Genomic DNA, 15805 nt, shown 5'->3' with positions numbered 1-15805 from the left:
TGTATTTGGTCTTCCCCTCCAATAAAGGATAGGCATGGCCAAAAACACCAAATGGGATACATGTTTGCCTTGCAAACCAAACAAACCCTTCTGTTTTTGTTTTGCTTTGTGTCTGGACTAATTCTTAGCACCTCTTCTGCCTGTGAGCGATTTGTCACTTCCTTCTGTAAGACTGGCACCAGCAGACATGCAGTCTCAGAGGATCCCGGGGAGAAAGAGAGGCCGACCCCCACTGCACTCAACACCTATGAAGATGGCAGTGCATAACCTTTATTCTGCTTCAGCTGGTTCTTTGCCAGCAGCGAAGATCCCAAAGAAAAGAGGGCGGAAGCCTGGGTACAAGGTACGGCTCCATCATCTCCTTTCTCCACGGTGACATTGGGCTGGGGCATGGGTGCTTGGGCAGAGCCCCACCGCAGAATGTGAGGAAAGGCTGGGAGCTGGGTAACGACAAGATGAGAAGTAAGTTTCTCTCAATGAAGTCTGTGACAGACAAGGCCTCATTGTTACAGCGGGGCCCACATTGCATGCTGTCCCCGTCGTGTGCATTTGTACAAGTGGAGAAAGCAAATTGCACCAGATGGGGAAAGTTGTAAGGCGAGCAGATTTTAGGGTCATAGCTAAACACACATTTTAAGACTTGCATTTAAATTAGTGTTTCAGACACTGAATTTTCCCCTCACTGTGCCTACTAGGGCGGCGCTCAAAGCCACTTTCCAGAACTCATTCGTCATTTATTTTAGTAAAAGCAGATGATGTTCCTGAAACACTTAAATTAATAATGCGTGCAGCCTAGTGTCAGAGGACATAGAAGAATTTTCCCAAACAGAGCCTAAACAAGGGGGACTCATCATGAAAATTCAGGGTGTTAATTCATAGTTTCCTGCTTATAAAAAGTGCTGACGTCAAGTTTGGCTTCAAGGAGGCGTATCAGGCAGAATTAAAATCCCGTGACCCTTGGAAGAATTAACAATTCAGAGTGGCAGGGGGTGGAAAAGAAATTCTCTGATGTAATTGCAATCACATAAAGCAATCTGAACCAGAGGAGGGAGAGCTTCTCCTCCAAGATGTTTTTGAAGAGGCTACTAGAGAAGAAAGACTATTGAGTTCATTCTCCACAAGACTTTTGGGCATTAGAAAATGAGCTTCAGAAGTTTTCCTTCCTTTATTTTTTCTTGAAATAAAGAGCTTATGTTTCTATCTTGAGATCTGAATACTCAAACCAAAATGCAAATTGGCAATTAACTCCCATATATTTAGGAAAATGTATGGAAATTATTTCAGGTCAGCAGAAAGACAAAGCTTCCGGAAGAATCGGTGATGAATTCAACCTTTATCCCTTTGGTTCTCCGCAGTTCTTCCAACTGCTGGAAAATAAAAACAGGAGGTAGGGGGAAGGTGACTCAAAGTTGTTTGGGGGTCATGGGTTTTAGTAAAAGAAGCTTTTACTCAGCCACCTCATGAAGTAAACTCTTCTGTCACTGGTTACTTTTCTAACAAAGAGAGCCTCCTCTTTCTCATGGGCACTTCAGCTTCAGCATTATTTCTCTGAAGCCTGCACAGGGCAGGCCCTCCCAGCTCAGCTACCTGCGCCATTGCTGAGGTCTGGGTATTGAATCTGGAAGGACGGAGCAGGGCAGCCCTTCTGTGAATAGAGCCAGGGAGCAAGTCCAGGATCTGAAGAAACACACTGAAAACTTCTCTCTCCTATTTGGCCTTTCTCCTACTCCCCTGGGAGCTGTGACCCAAGAATGAAAATTACCAACAGACACAGCATTTCTAGGGCCAGGAAAAATGGGAATTCAGTCCATGGAATGAGCCCGACTTGGCAATTTTCCTGTCTCCTAAAAGGGGCAGTTTTCAGGGCTCCTAACACTCAGAGACACATCAAGGCAGGAAGAAAGCTTTTGGAATGGTTAGCTGACAATGTAGGCCCTGCACATGGCAGGCAGATCTCATGTCCATGCCTCACAGGGCTACTTGGCTAGGGGCAACGGGCCACAGCTCTTCCTTGAGTCCATCTTCCATGTATTTGGGGAACTGTGTGGGAATTATTTCAGGCCAGCAGCTCCCAGACAGCTCCCCAAGTGTTCAAGAACACCTCCAAACCAGGTGCTAGTCTGCCGGAGTGCTGACTCCCTCGTGGTGACATGAGAAAAATAAGAACCGTGTGCAAATCTTCGTAGAGCTAAAATGATTCCACCCAAAGGATCATCCTTTATTCTGAAATATCTGCTTCTTACTCTTTTGGCGTTAGAGTTTGTTTTCTTTTATTTAATTGTTGTATGTTGTCAGGATTTGGTAATTTAAAAAATGTCCTTACATCGCAAAATAAATTTGACAACCAATTAAGTCTCTCCAGTTTTTTTTTTTTTGACAATTTCTTAGACCCAGAAGCCCCCTTTTACCTTTAATGAAAAGGTTTTAATTGTGGAGAAGCCACCGAGGAAACTGTACAGTGTTGTTCCATTTACCAAATGGCCACTAATTTGGCAATTTTAACTATCTGAGACACAGTTGGGGAGCCAGAAGTTGTTAAAAAAGAAGCCCTGAGCAAGTGAAGTAAGATATTACTTGGTGTATCCTTAAAGATCCTGTATTTAATTGTTAAGAAAATGCTTCCAAGCCCTCCTTCAGAGTCTATTTACCTTTATTGTAGATGCATTTCTTACAAGCTCTATTATAGTGATTTAATAGTCTTAGATTTGAAGGAGAAGATATTTTGGGGAAGAAGAGTGCCCACACAGCTGGGTACTGAAAGTATAATAATAATTATTGTTATAATTAAATGATGTTTTATTAATAATACAGAACAATAACAAATACAATAACATTATCAATATTATAAAGTAGTGAAGAACAATTTTGTCATTTCAATAAAAACATCATTATGGCATATTCATCCTAACAATACTGTCATAACGAAGTAATCCGTGTTTGAGCCTTTGGAAGGTTCCTGAGTCTTGATGCCTGTTGTGCTGACTGCATCACAGATCTATGCTGGTTGACATTTGTCACCTCTTGCCTGGCGCTCTCCCAAACTGCACTCTCGATCACCTCTGTGCCCAGCACAGGTGGAAACTCTGTCTGGTCCAAGAATGGGCACAAGCCTCTCCCTTTAAGATCCAAGCACAGCTGACACAGGCTGTGATGTTTAACCCTTTCTCTGAGTCTTGAGAATAATATGAGTGAATTGCAGGCAGAAAAGGAAGAATTCAACGGGTAGTCAGATGTGAGTGCTCCAGAGTTCATAGGTCATGCCTCCTCCCAGGGCCCATCTGCCCATGCCTCTTGGCGCAGGCCTGCAGCCACATTTCTGGGGCATGCTCACGGCCAGGAAAGCATCATTTTATGGCCTTACTGCCTCCTTCTCACCCCAGTCGAAGAAAGCAAAAACCTCTTAACATCATATTTTCTCTGAAGGGCCCTACGCCGACTACCATGAAAACAGCCTTCTTCATTATCAAACAGAATTTACATCTCAGTTTGAAGCATCTGCTATTGGTTTAGTTCAGAGACATATTTCGTGACTAAAAAGACTATTAAGGTCTTTTTAAAGAGATAAAGAGAGTCTGCATCAAGAAAGAGCTCTAGCTTCTATTCTGTACCGGCAGCTGATTGTAATGTCACCTAACAGTGGGATTTCCAGCTTCTGTGTCTTTATGATTGGGATTATGATTTAAACAGGAAGAAGAAAGTGCTGGGTTTTAAAAATAGCTGTTTGTCCCCTACACATCATCATCTTCATCACCATCATCATAATTAATACTAATAGCAAGAATAGTCGTATATAACATTTATTCAGCACTTCTGTGTTTGAGGCTCTGGACCAAAGCACTTTGTGTACATTTTCTTATTTGAACCCTGATAGTGAGGGAGCTAGAAAAACTGCAGGAATTAGGTATGAGTGAACCAAGTCCCACAGCCTGAGGCTGCTTACTGTTGGGCCAGAAGTCCTCTAGACCTTGGCAATCTCTTTGCATTATTGTTCAGAATAGTAATTATGCTTTCCCATTTACTCTTTCCAAATTATGTCCTGTCTGCTCTGTTTAATGAGCTTAGAAACGTGTAACATGTTTAGAAAGAAGATACTCCGTAAAATATTAAAAACAAATGGTTAACATGTTCTGAAATGTTGGTAATTGTATCATTGAGAATATAAATCCAGCTGCTGTGACAAAGGGGAAGCAACAGTGGCCTAAAGAAGAGGAAGCTAACTTCTTTCTTATGTTAAAAATCTGGGAAGCCCATCTGAAAGTGACATGATGCCTCCATGGTGTTGGGGACCCAGGCTCCTGCTCTGTTGTCACTCTGCTCCTCTTAACACAAAGTCCCTACCTCATGCTATAAAATGTATCCTCCAGTTCCCTCTTTCCTGCTAGTCTAGCCAGCCAGATGGAGGCAGAGCTAGTGGAGGCATGTCTTTCCCCTTTAAGGACTCAACATTCAAGGCTGCACACACGCCTTACACTTGCATGCTGCTGGCCAGAACCTAGTCACTTGGCCTCACTTAACTCCAAGGGAGGTGGGGCAAAGCAGTATGGGGTGATCAGGTGGCTGGCTAAAATTCAGAGATTGAATTAATAAAGAAAGAAAGGAGCGTGGATATTTGGAATAACCAGCAGCCTCTGCTAAGTACTTACAGAACAGTCTTCTGTTACCTAGAAAATTTACTCTATAAAGAGAGTGATTTTCTAATAAACATAAGGAAATGCAACATTATGTTTTGTTTTTTTTTTATTTTGAGAGAAAGAGAGAGAGCACACATGCACGAGTCGGGGAGGCGCAGAGATAGAGGTAGAGAGAGAGAATCCCAGGCAGCCTCCGCACACGAGGCTCAAACACAAGACCCTGGGATCAGGACCTGAACTGAAATCAAGAGTCAGACGCTTAATCGACTGAGGCACCCACGTTCCTCACAACATTATGTTTTATTCCCTCTTTTTTATTGTCATCCTTTTCTTCCCACCTCCCAACCCCCAAAAGAGTATGTGTTCTTGGCATTGTGTAACAAGGAAGTCAAATTCACAAAACTCTCAAGTAAGAAAATGTTCAAACTTAAGCAGAAAGCATTTTGTTTGTTTCAACACTTGTTTAAAGTCTCTTTCTAAAATGTGTTTTCACAAAAACTGTCAAAATGGCTTTGATGATTCTTTGATTGTCCAGATCTTATATTGTCTTAGAGTTATATTTTGGAACACCAAATGTAGCATGGTAGTATGCAAGGGAAGAATAGATACCAAATAACCCTTCCTGTCCCTGTCTTCAAGGCCTCCCCTTGCTGATGGTGGGCTTGGTGCCCCACCTGTGCCCCATGGAGGAAAATGATTACACAAGCACAAAAAACAGCACCTAGGGTAGGGACTATCTCTCCTGTGGCTTTCTATTACCCTCCAGCCCCAACGCCAGGGCTGGAGCAAGGGCCAAGGTTGAGGTGCAATGGTGGGCGTGAGGTGCAATGGTGGGTGTGAGGCCCTCGTGTGCTGGTTTATGATTCCCCGCAGCGTTCTGAGTGTAACTCGGGCATGAATGCTAGTCGATGTTTCCAATTATGTTAAGAAGTAAGGGAAATGTAAACAGTGAAGTTGTATATTGGAATTCTGCTCTTTTGTTGAGAATGGGATAAACTTCTTCACGAATTTATCGTGGACGGATGATAGTTTGTCAAAAAAAATAGTTCAGTTTTTTGTGCTATTCACGGTGTCACAGCTACAAAGAAGGCACACTTTTTTTTTTTTATAAATAGTTTTATATATAGTTTTATAAATGAGTGTTTTTTTTTCTTTTTTTTTTATTTTTTAATATATGAAATTTACTGTCAAATTGGTTTCCATACAACACCCAGTGCTCATCCCAAAAGGTGCCCTCCTCAATACCCATCACCCACCCTGCCCTCCCTCCCACCCCCCATCAACCCTCAGTTTGTTCTCAGTTTTTAACAGTCTCTTATGCTTTGGCTCTCTCCCACTCTAACCTCTTTTTTTTTTTTTTTCCTTCCCCTCCCCCATGGGTTTCTGTTACGTTTCTCAGGATCCACATAAGAGTGAAACCATATGGTATCTGTCTTTCTCTGTATGGCTTATTTCACTTAGCATCACACTCTCCAGTTCCATCCATGTTGCTACAAAAGGCCATATTTCATTTTTTCTCATTGCCACGTAGTATTCCATTGTGTATATAAACCACAATTTCTTTATCCATTCATCAGTTGATGGACATTTAGGCTCTTTCCATAATTTGGCTATTGTTGAGAGTGCCGCTATAACATTGGGGTACAGGTGCCCCTATGCATCAGTACTCCTGTATCCCTTGGATAAATTCCTAGCAGTGCTATTGCTGGGTCATAGGGTAGGTCTATTTTTAATTTTCTGAGGAACCTCCACACTGCTTTCCAGAGCGGCTGCACCAATTTGCATTCCCACCAACAGTGCAAGAGGGTTCCTGTTTCTCCACATCCTCTCCAGCATCTATAGTCTCCTGATTTCTTCATTTTGGCCACTCTGACTGGCGTGAGGTGGTATCTGAGTGTGGTTTTGATTTGTATTTCCCTGATAAGGAGCGATGTTGAACATCTTTTCATGAGAAGGCACACTTTTAAGTTTAGTTTGTGTTTTTACCGTTTTCTCCATCACTCTCTTAAGTCTGTAAGTCAACAAAGTAGTAAAGTCAGCCCTAATCCATAGCATTCGCCAATTTCCAAGGTGGAGATGTTCCCAACATGCCCAGGTTCAAGGCGCCAAGATGACATCTAAGGACATGGTGTCGGTTTTGATAATAAAATAGTTAGACAGTGATGAGTTTTGAGTATCTATTACCTTGTTTTGAATGTATTTTAAATTAATTCTCTGGAAGCATATATACTTTAATGTTTAATAATCACCGTGTTTAACAACTTGCAATATTCCTGAAAATATAAGTCATCCTTTGTGTACAAGCCGGCTCCAGCCTCCCACTGCTCTGAGCTCCTCTATGCACATGATGCCTGTCACTGGACGTGCCATGTTTCCTCTCTCATCTGCAGGGCCGACCCCACTCCTGCTGATGCAGAGAACTTGGCCTCCTCACCAGTTGCTGTAAGAAACCCAACCACACCAAGCATTCCTTGAAATGTGTGGTCTCTATCAAAGATTGTTGGGGTCAGAGGGCGTAGAGACAGCATCCCATTAAATAATTCTCACAGATAGATGCATTCTTCTGAATTTCCCTTTATCAAGTGTTTGTTTGTTTGTTTTCCCTTTTCTTTGAAAAAGAAAGGGAAATTTTCTTTTCCCTCTCGCTTTTCTCTCTCCTGGTACCCATGGAGTACCAGGTTCATCATCTCCTCTCTCAGCTTCCCTCAGTCGGGAGGAAATTAAGCCATTCTTCCCTGCCCTCGGCAAAGCAGCAGCCACCCAGGCCTCTCACCTCTGCTCTTCACCAGTTTCAGTGGCTGCCTGGGTCCAGAGAAGAATCTGAACCCAGCACAGAGATGGTGGGAGAAAGCTCCAGCATCCTCACCCTATCTCCACGTTTGTACTTCTGAAAGGCCCAAGAGAGCCAGCCCATTTCCCTCCCACCTTCAAGCATCCCTTTCTTTCTTCATTGTGATGTAGGCAGTTTATTGTATTGGGGTACTTTTATTTTCTTAGAGAAGCTCAAAGATAGCTTAGCTAGGATCTCAGATTTAACTGAAGGGCATGTTGCCAAAGCAGGCCTCCAGGCCAAGGGATACTGGCCGCTCCATCCCTTAGGTGTTCAATCTCTCCTTCAAGTGCAGGGAGAAGAATGTATGGGTAGACCCAGAAACAGGCTGACTCCTAGGAATGGGATTAGGTCATTGGCTACAACCTTCCTGTTGTTGGAACTGATTTGCATTTCTAACAAGCAAGTTTTTAGACTAAAGTCTGAGGTTAAGCACAGTGAGGTATTGAGTTTTCCCTAACTCTACTCCCACAGCATCTCATCAGAACCCTGGGGGAGTTTTATGTGGAGAAAGAGGGTGAGTCTAAAGGAGGAATGTGCCCCCAAGAAAAGCTACGGCAGGGACATGAACAAAGTTATTCTCAAGTAGGGCTGTAGAGGGGAAGGAAGGGAGGGGGGACATGATTTTTTTTTTTAATATGGTATATTGGTTTCCTAGGGCCACTGTAACAAAGTACAACAAACTGTGTGGCTTAAACAATAGAAATTTAGTGTCTCACAGTTCTGGAGGGTAGAAATCCAAGACCAGTCTACACCTTGGCTCATAGAAGGACTTCTTCCTGCATCTTCACATTGTCTTCCCTCTGTACTTGACTGTTTCTGTCCAAATTTCCCCTTTTATAAGGATACAATCATATTGGATTAGGGCCTACCTTAATGACTTCATTTTAACTGATCATCAGCAAAGACCCCATTTCCAAATAAGGTCACATTCACAGGTCCTGGGAGTTAGGGCTTCGACATCATTTTGGGGGACACATTTCAACCCCTAACATCCAGTATAATAATCTTTGCCTTTTAACTAGGCATTTAGTCCATTTATGTTTAAAGAAATTACTGATAAGTTTGGGTTTAAATGTATATTTTATTTTGTGTGTTCTATTTATCTCATTCATTCTGTGCTCCTTTTACTCATCTTTCCTGCCTTCTTTTGGATTTTTTTTTAGGTATTTAAATTTTTTTCTACTCATTGAAAGTTAACACTCTGTTTTCTATTGAATTACTATTCGGCTTGTGGCAGTATCTTTTCAGAGATTCTGCACACTCCCCTCATTGTCAGGTGGGGGTGGGGGTAAGGTGGGGCAAATTTACATCTGGCTCATCTTTATCCTGAGGTTGTAGTCCTTTGGGTGAGCCCTGAGCTCCATAGCAATTCCTGAGGCCTAGATTTCACTTATATATTGGCCTGATAATTCTTTATATATTATATATTATCAGCCCCTCTGTACTTTCATTAATCTTATATTTTATCCATTACTTGTGGTTGTTTTCAGTTGATCCAAATAACCTAGTTTTATTTTTTTTAAACATATTTTTTAAATGTTTATTTATTTTTGAGGGAGAGAGAGTACGAACAGGGGAGGAGCAGAGAAAGGGGAGACACAGAATCTGAAGCAGGCTCCAGGCTCTGAGCTGTCAGCACAGAGCCCGACGTGGGGCTCAAACCCACCAACCGTGAGATCATGATCCGAGCCAGCATCGGATGCCCATCCGACTGAGCCACCCAGGCGCTCCAAATAACCCAATTTTCTATATTTTCAGAAATAGAATTACAAAGAAATTTAGGATGCCACATTTCTTCTATTCAACATTCAAAACATGGCACTGACACTGGTTTTTGTCTCAAATTCTATGATGTTTTCAGAAGTAGTCTAATGCAGGGTATATATGCATTATGGATTAGAAGAGAACTTAGAAACCGACAATCGACCCAATCTAATGGCTTTGGAAGATGAAGCCGGGAAGCACTGAATGAGTTGCTCAGAGTCCCGTGTGAACTGGTGGCAGACCTAAGATTCGAATCCCAGACCTAACTCTGAGCCCTGTGCTCTGGCTGTTCTCCTGCAGGGCATCAGCAATGTGTAGTTGATGACCGAAATCATGCCAGTTCTCAGTGTCCACTCTGTGGGTGAGGAAATGTGGGCACTCTCCTTCTTGTCATGCCCTCTCTCCATACCATCAGCAATGATAATAACAAACCTTTATGAAGTTCTACTTTGCATTAGCCCTATGCTAAATGTTTACGTCTAAATCTTGTCACGTCCCTGTGAGGAGGTATTGATATCCTCACACAAGTGAGGAAGGACAGGCTCCAAAATCCTAACTGACAAGACTTAAGACAGGGTTGGTGTGTGGCTGAGCTGGACTTCGAGCACAGATTCCAATGTAGGTGCCCACGGCCACCCTGAACTTGTTTTTAAATTTTGCTTTGTTGGTTCATCTCTGCTGATGTGCAGGCAGTCCCCTAACCACACTCTCTGTCCTCAGATTACCAACTTCTTGCTGTCAATCTATGAAACGTTGTTTATTTGGTACTTTTGTTTCTGCCACGTTTGCATAGTTCTAGAAAAATACTGCAATTTTTACATCAAACGACCCTTCCTCCGTTAGCGTCCCCTGGCCACACATCTCAGTTTGCAAACAAACCCTCCCCTCCCCCAACTCTTTCCAGTGATTCTCTAGTAAATGTCTTAGAGAAGGTCTTCCCTGAAAGACAGCTGGAGCAAGAAGGTCTCCAGGCCCTTATTTTGGATCTGTAAATGGAAAAGAAAGATGAGCTGCCCCCATATTCCATATTCCCCAGCCCTCTTTGGTGGAATCGCCAGCTGGCAGGGGCCAACTCCTTACTCTTCTGCTTCACCCACCACGATACTCTACCCCAGCAAAGCACAGCCCCTCTGGCAGCCACTGGAAACCATGCCCTGGGTGAGGAGTCACCACACCCGTTTGATTGAGGTTTTGAATTTCAGGTAAAGGTGCCAACTTTGCCAGCCTCCGTACAGGGTTGTTGGCTTTGAAGGTCAAGGATTAGCTCTAATATGTCAGAGCACAGCATCCTGGGCACCTAATCTTCCTCCAGTCTTATGCATCCAAGAAAGAGGCTTCTCCTCCCTTCTTCCTCTCCATTTTACCCAGTTTATTCTGCCAGATCCTGCTTTTAATACTTTACAAATAAACCATATTTTTGGAATACCTTTAGATTTACAGGAGAGTTGCAATGATAAAACAGAGATTCTCATGTACCCCACACCTAGTTTCTTCTGTTGTTAACATTTTATATTGCTGTGATACATTTGTCACAAGTAGTAAACCAATAATAATACATCATTATTAAATAAGGTCCATATTTTATTCAGATTCATTAGTTTTCCTCTCTTCTGTCCCAGGGCCTATCCAGGATGTACATTAACTGTTGTCATGTCTCCTTGGGTTCCTCTGGGCTGTAAAACTTTCTCAGACTTTCCTTGTTTTTGATGACATTGGCAGTTTTTAGGAGTATTGGTCAAGTGTTTTGTAAAGTGTTCTGTAACTTGGGTTTGTCTGATGTTTTCCTAATGATTAGACTGGGGTCATGGGTCTCTGGGAAGAAGATTCCAGAGGTAAGGTGCTATTCCCATCGTGCCATGTGGAGGGTGCGTACTATCAACATGGCTTATCACTGTGGATGGTGACTTGATCACCTGCCTGAGGTGGTGTTTGACAGGTTTCTCCACTGTAAAATTACTTTTCCTCATTTCCATACTGTCCTCTTTGGAAGGAAGTCACTATGTGCAGCCCACACTTAAGGAGTGAGAAGTTACACTCCACAAACCGTTTGGAATATTAATGCATAGGAGGTTTGTCTCCTCCATGTGTCTCTCTAGTCAATTATTCATTTATGTCAGTATGGAGTCATGGATATTTACTGTATACTTTGAATTATAATCCATTACCCATTCTTTATTTATTGCTCATATTGTTCTAGATTTGGACATTACAAGCTCTTTTCATTGACTCACATGTTCCTATGACCTGCCCTCATCATTGTGTGTGTGTGTGTGTGTGTGTGTGTGTGTGTGTGTTACTTTATTTTCTGGGACAAGATGCCACAGGCTCATCTTGTGTATTTCTTGCCCTTGTCCTAGAATCAGCCATTTCTCCAAGGAGCCTTTGTTCCTTTTATTGAAGAATGGTATTAGAAACCAAAATAGGAGCATGGTGTTTTGTTTTGTCCACCTAAAAAACAAAACACAGCAGTGGTGCCTGGGTGGTTCAGTCAGTTAAGCCTCTGACTCTTGATTTCAGTTCAGGCGATGATCTCACAGTTGGTGAGATTGAGCCCCAGGTCGGGCTCTGCGCTGACAGTGTAGAGCTTCTTTGGGATTCTCTCCCTCCCTCTCTCTCTGCCCCTCCCCTGCTCATGCTTTCTCACTGTCTCTGTCTCTAAATAAATAAATAAACATTAAAAAAACCCCAAATATAGCAAAACACAACAAAACAACAACAGCAACAACTAGCAATGGCAAAGACAAATGCCCTGCCAGAGGAAAGCTTGGATACATTGGGCAACAGGTAGCTCCCCATTTCACATGGGAGAGGCACTGACAGAATGGGCCCCACATCACACCAAAGGACATTCCTAGTCACTGAGCTCATTTCTATCTTAGGAGCCCTCTAAAATCATATGTGACTCCCATTTAGGAATGTTTTTTTTTCCCCTTTATGTTAGACAATGAGATAGAAATTTCAGAATGCTAACTCAAAGATATTCCTACTGACGATTTATTCTTTTATCAAGAAGAATTTTTAAAAAGTCGTATACCACCCACAGTTGCATGAGTTTTTCTTCTTTATTCAAAAGTCCCACTGTTGTTTTAAAGGTTGGATGAATTCAGAAAGTTGGCCCTGAAACCAGCTGACTTTTTCTAATTTCTTGAATTGCTTTATCTGGGCAGAAATGACAGACAGAGGTAACAACCAGCTATAATTGTATTACTTCATTGGAGGTGGGTTCAATGAACAGATCCTTTTGTAATAAATATTAACATAGCAAGTCATGGTGCTTACATGAACAGTAAACAGTGTCTGGCAACCCAAGTCTTAGCTGCCATCACTTTCTTCACCACCATCACCATCCTCCCCATCCTCTCCGTCCTCCCTGTCCTCACCGTCCTCACCATCGACACTATTATCATCTTTCTAGGGAAGGATCATGAGGATCTTTGTGTGATTTACTTAAAGACCACAGGCGAAAAAACGACAACCTGCCAAATCTTGCCTTTTCCCCACCAACATCATTATCTGTATGTTGGTTGGAGGGCTTTCAGCCTGTAAAGGAGGATTTAACCAGGCCCTTCCAGAGTCTGCTATCCACAGTCCTTGGGCACTGCCACCACCAGCCTCTCCATCACAAGGCATGCAGGGCAGTATATCATTTCTCGAAAGACTGTCAAAGGGACACTTCGTGCATAATCTGGGAGAACAGGCAGCGTAACTGTAACCCTGTCCCACTTCGTAGGTGAGGGAACCATGCTGAAGTCAGTCACAGCAGGTTTCTGGTCTGCTCCCTCCCACCACTAAGGTTTCTTTCAGATTGTTTTTTATAGTATTTAACAGTGTATTGCTATGTGATGGGCCCTTTAATTTTTCAAATGCTAAATGCAGAATAAAGTGAAGTCTCTGTTGTTAATTGTAGCTTCTGATGAACACAGTGTCTCTCGCAAGAGCCCAGATGCTGCACCCATACAGCCCCGTGTAGCCAGTGTGCTCACTTTTGACTGGTCTCCTTTTAAGTTCATTTTAATGAACTTAAATTCATGTCCACACATCCCACTGTGCCTTCCACGTTGCTCAGCAGCCACACCCTGTGCCCCCACTTCTCCTACCCTCCTAGTTCATTAACACGCTCTCCTCTGTCCTCACACTCAAGCTTCCAGCCTCACTGAGAAACTAGTAGCCATCAGAAGAGACCTTTTGTAAGCTCCCACCTCCACATCCACCCACCCCAGATCGAGGCCGTTATATTCTGCCTTGCAATAAAATAGATGAAAGGTCCGTGTTTCTCTCTCAGGCCTTGCCATCCCCCTCCCACGCACCCGCCTCCATTCACTAAATCTCATCCCCTCTCACCTACTCAGAGTCCTGAAGCTAGTAGCTCTGCACGCACGCCCTCGGATCATCCTTTCTTCCCTCTCGACTGGATTATTTCCATCAGTCTTAATACATGTTTCTCCCATCTCAAATACCAAAAACCTTAAAAGATTTTTAAAAACATTTTAATTGTGGTAAAAGACACACAGCATAAAATTTACCCTCATAACCATTTCTTTTTTTTTAATTTTTAATGTTTATTTATTTTTGAGAGAGAGAGAGACAGAGACAGAGTGCCAGCGGGGGAGGGGCAGAGAGAGAGGGAGACAGAATCCCCAACAGGCTCCAGACTGACAGCTCAGAGCCCGATGTGGGGCTCAAACCCACGAATCGTGAGATCATGACCTGAGCCGAAGTCGGACACTCAACCGACTGAGCCACCCAGGCGCCCCTCATCACAACCATTTCTAAATGTACAGTTCTAGTGTTCAGTGTATTCACATTGTTGTGCATTCAATTTCCAGAACTTCACCTTGCAAAACCAAAACACTGTACCTGTTAAACAACAACTCCCCATTCCCTCCTCCCTCCAGCCCCTCGAAAGCACTATTCTACTTTCTGTTTCAATGCATTGGACTATTCTAGGCATCTTATATAAGTGGAAACATGCAATATTTGTCTTTTGTGACTGGCTTATTTCACTTAGCAAATTTCCTCAAGTCTCATACATATTGTAGCATGTGCCAAAATTTTCTTCCCTTTCAAGGTTGAATAATATCCCCTTGTGTAGATGTACGACCTGTTGTTTACCCATTCATCTGTCAATGGACATTTATAGTTGCTTCCTCGTGGACTGTTGTGAATAGCGCTGCTATGAGCATGAGTATCAAATACCTCCTGGCTTTCAATTCTTTTGGATATAGACCCAGAAATTGAATTGCTGGGTAATTCTATTTTAAATTTCTTGAGGAACTACTATACTGCTCCATTTTACATTACCACCAAGTGTTCTGATTTCTACACATCCTTGCCACTACTTTTTATCTTTTATTTTTATTTGTTTTTGATAGTAGCTATCCTAATGGATGTGAGCCATTTGATCTGACTTTTCTTTCTTGCTACTGCTAATTTTCGGCTCCCCTTTCAGACAGGCCTCCTTGAAAGAGTTGACTTTACCTCCTGATCCCAATGCTTCTCCTCCCATTATTTCTTGAGCTAATTCTAATCAGGTTCTCATCCCACCCACTGTACAACCACCTCTCTTGCTGAGAAGTTGCACATCTAAGGGCCACTTCTAGTCTTCCTTGTCGGATCAGAGCTTTTGACATGACTGATCACCCTCTCCTTTGTGAAACACTTTTTACATTTGGCTCCCACAAGGCCATACTCTCCCAATTGTCTTTCCGCCCCACTGGATGTCTTTCCTGTTTGTTTGTTTGTTTGTTTGTTTGTTTGTTTGTTTTTTAATTTTTTGGGGGGTGCCTGGGTAGCTCAGCTGGTTAAGCATCTGACTTCAGCTCAAGTCATGATCTCGTGGTTCGTGAGTTCAAACCCCGTGTCGGGCTCTGTGCTGACAGCTCAGAGCCTGGAGGCTTCTTTAGATTCTGTGTCTCCCTCTCTCTCTGCCCCTCACCCACTCATTCTCTCTTTCTCTCTCTCAAAATAAGTAAAACATTTAAAAAATTAAAAAATGTTTAACGTTTATGTTCATTTTTTGAGAGACAGAGAGAAAGAGAACATGAGCAGAGGAGGGGCAGAGAGAGAGGGAGACACAGAATCTGAAGCAGGCTCCAGGCTCTGAGCTATCAGCACAGAGCCTGATGCAGGGCTTGAACTCACAGACCATGAGATTATCGTGACCTGAGCTGAAGTTGGCTGCTTAACCAACTGAACCACCCAGGCGCCCCTTTCCTGGTTTGTCTTGCTGGTTCCTCCTCATCTTTCCAAGACTTTTCATATTGCAGTTTTGCAAGGCTCAGTGCTTAGATTTTTCTCTTCTCCATCTATACACTCCTTCCATGTTATTCTCTGATGATCTCACTCATTATCATGGCCTTAAATGTCAACTCTATATTGATGATTCTCAAATTAAATCTCCCTTTAGACTTTCCCCCAGAATTCCATACTCTAGTACATGCACCTGCCTACTTAACATCTCTACTGGCATGTATGCATCATAAACTTGACACGTCCAAAACCAGCCTCTGGTCTTCCCTAGTCTGTCCCCCCATCCCCCAAACCTGTTATTCTATCTACAGCCTTCCTAGCCCAAACC

At 42.8% G+C, this 15805-nt stretch overlaps 1 protein-coding gene across 9 annotated transcripts in view; it reads left to right on the top strand.

Moving 5' to 3' along the window:
- SCML4 (Scm polycomb group protein like 4) overlaps window positions 1–15805 on the top strand; it is a 119341-nt gene that overhangs the window by 57414 nt on the left and 46122 nt on the right. For 5 of the 9 annotated variants that reach the window (XM_042986911.1, XM_007078749.3, XM_042986912.1 and 2 more), the window contains one exon: window positions 129–343. The exons of the other annotated variants lie outside the window; for them this stretch is intronic. In XM_042986911.1, coding sequence (XP_042842845.1) covers window positions 188–343 — 156 coding nt within the window. In that variant the 5' untranslated portion in view covers window positions 129–187. The remainder of the gene's footprint in view (window positions 1–128; window positions 344–15805) is intronic. 9 annotated transcript variants of the gene reach the window in all.

This window comes from Panthera tigris, chromosome B2, assembly GCF_018350195.1.
Source record: "Panthera tigris isolate Pti1 chromosome B2, P.tigris_Pti1_mat1.1, whole genome shotgun sequence".
Taxonomy (NCBI): domain Eukaryota; kingdom Metazoa; phylum Chordata; class Mammalia; order Carnivora; family Felidae; genus Panthera; species Panthera tigris.
Note: the sequence above shows the minus strand (reverse complement) of the source record. Positions and strands in the feature narration are given on the sequence as shown.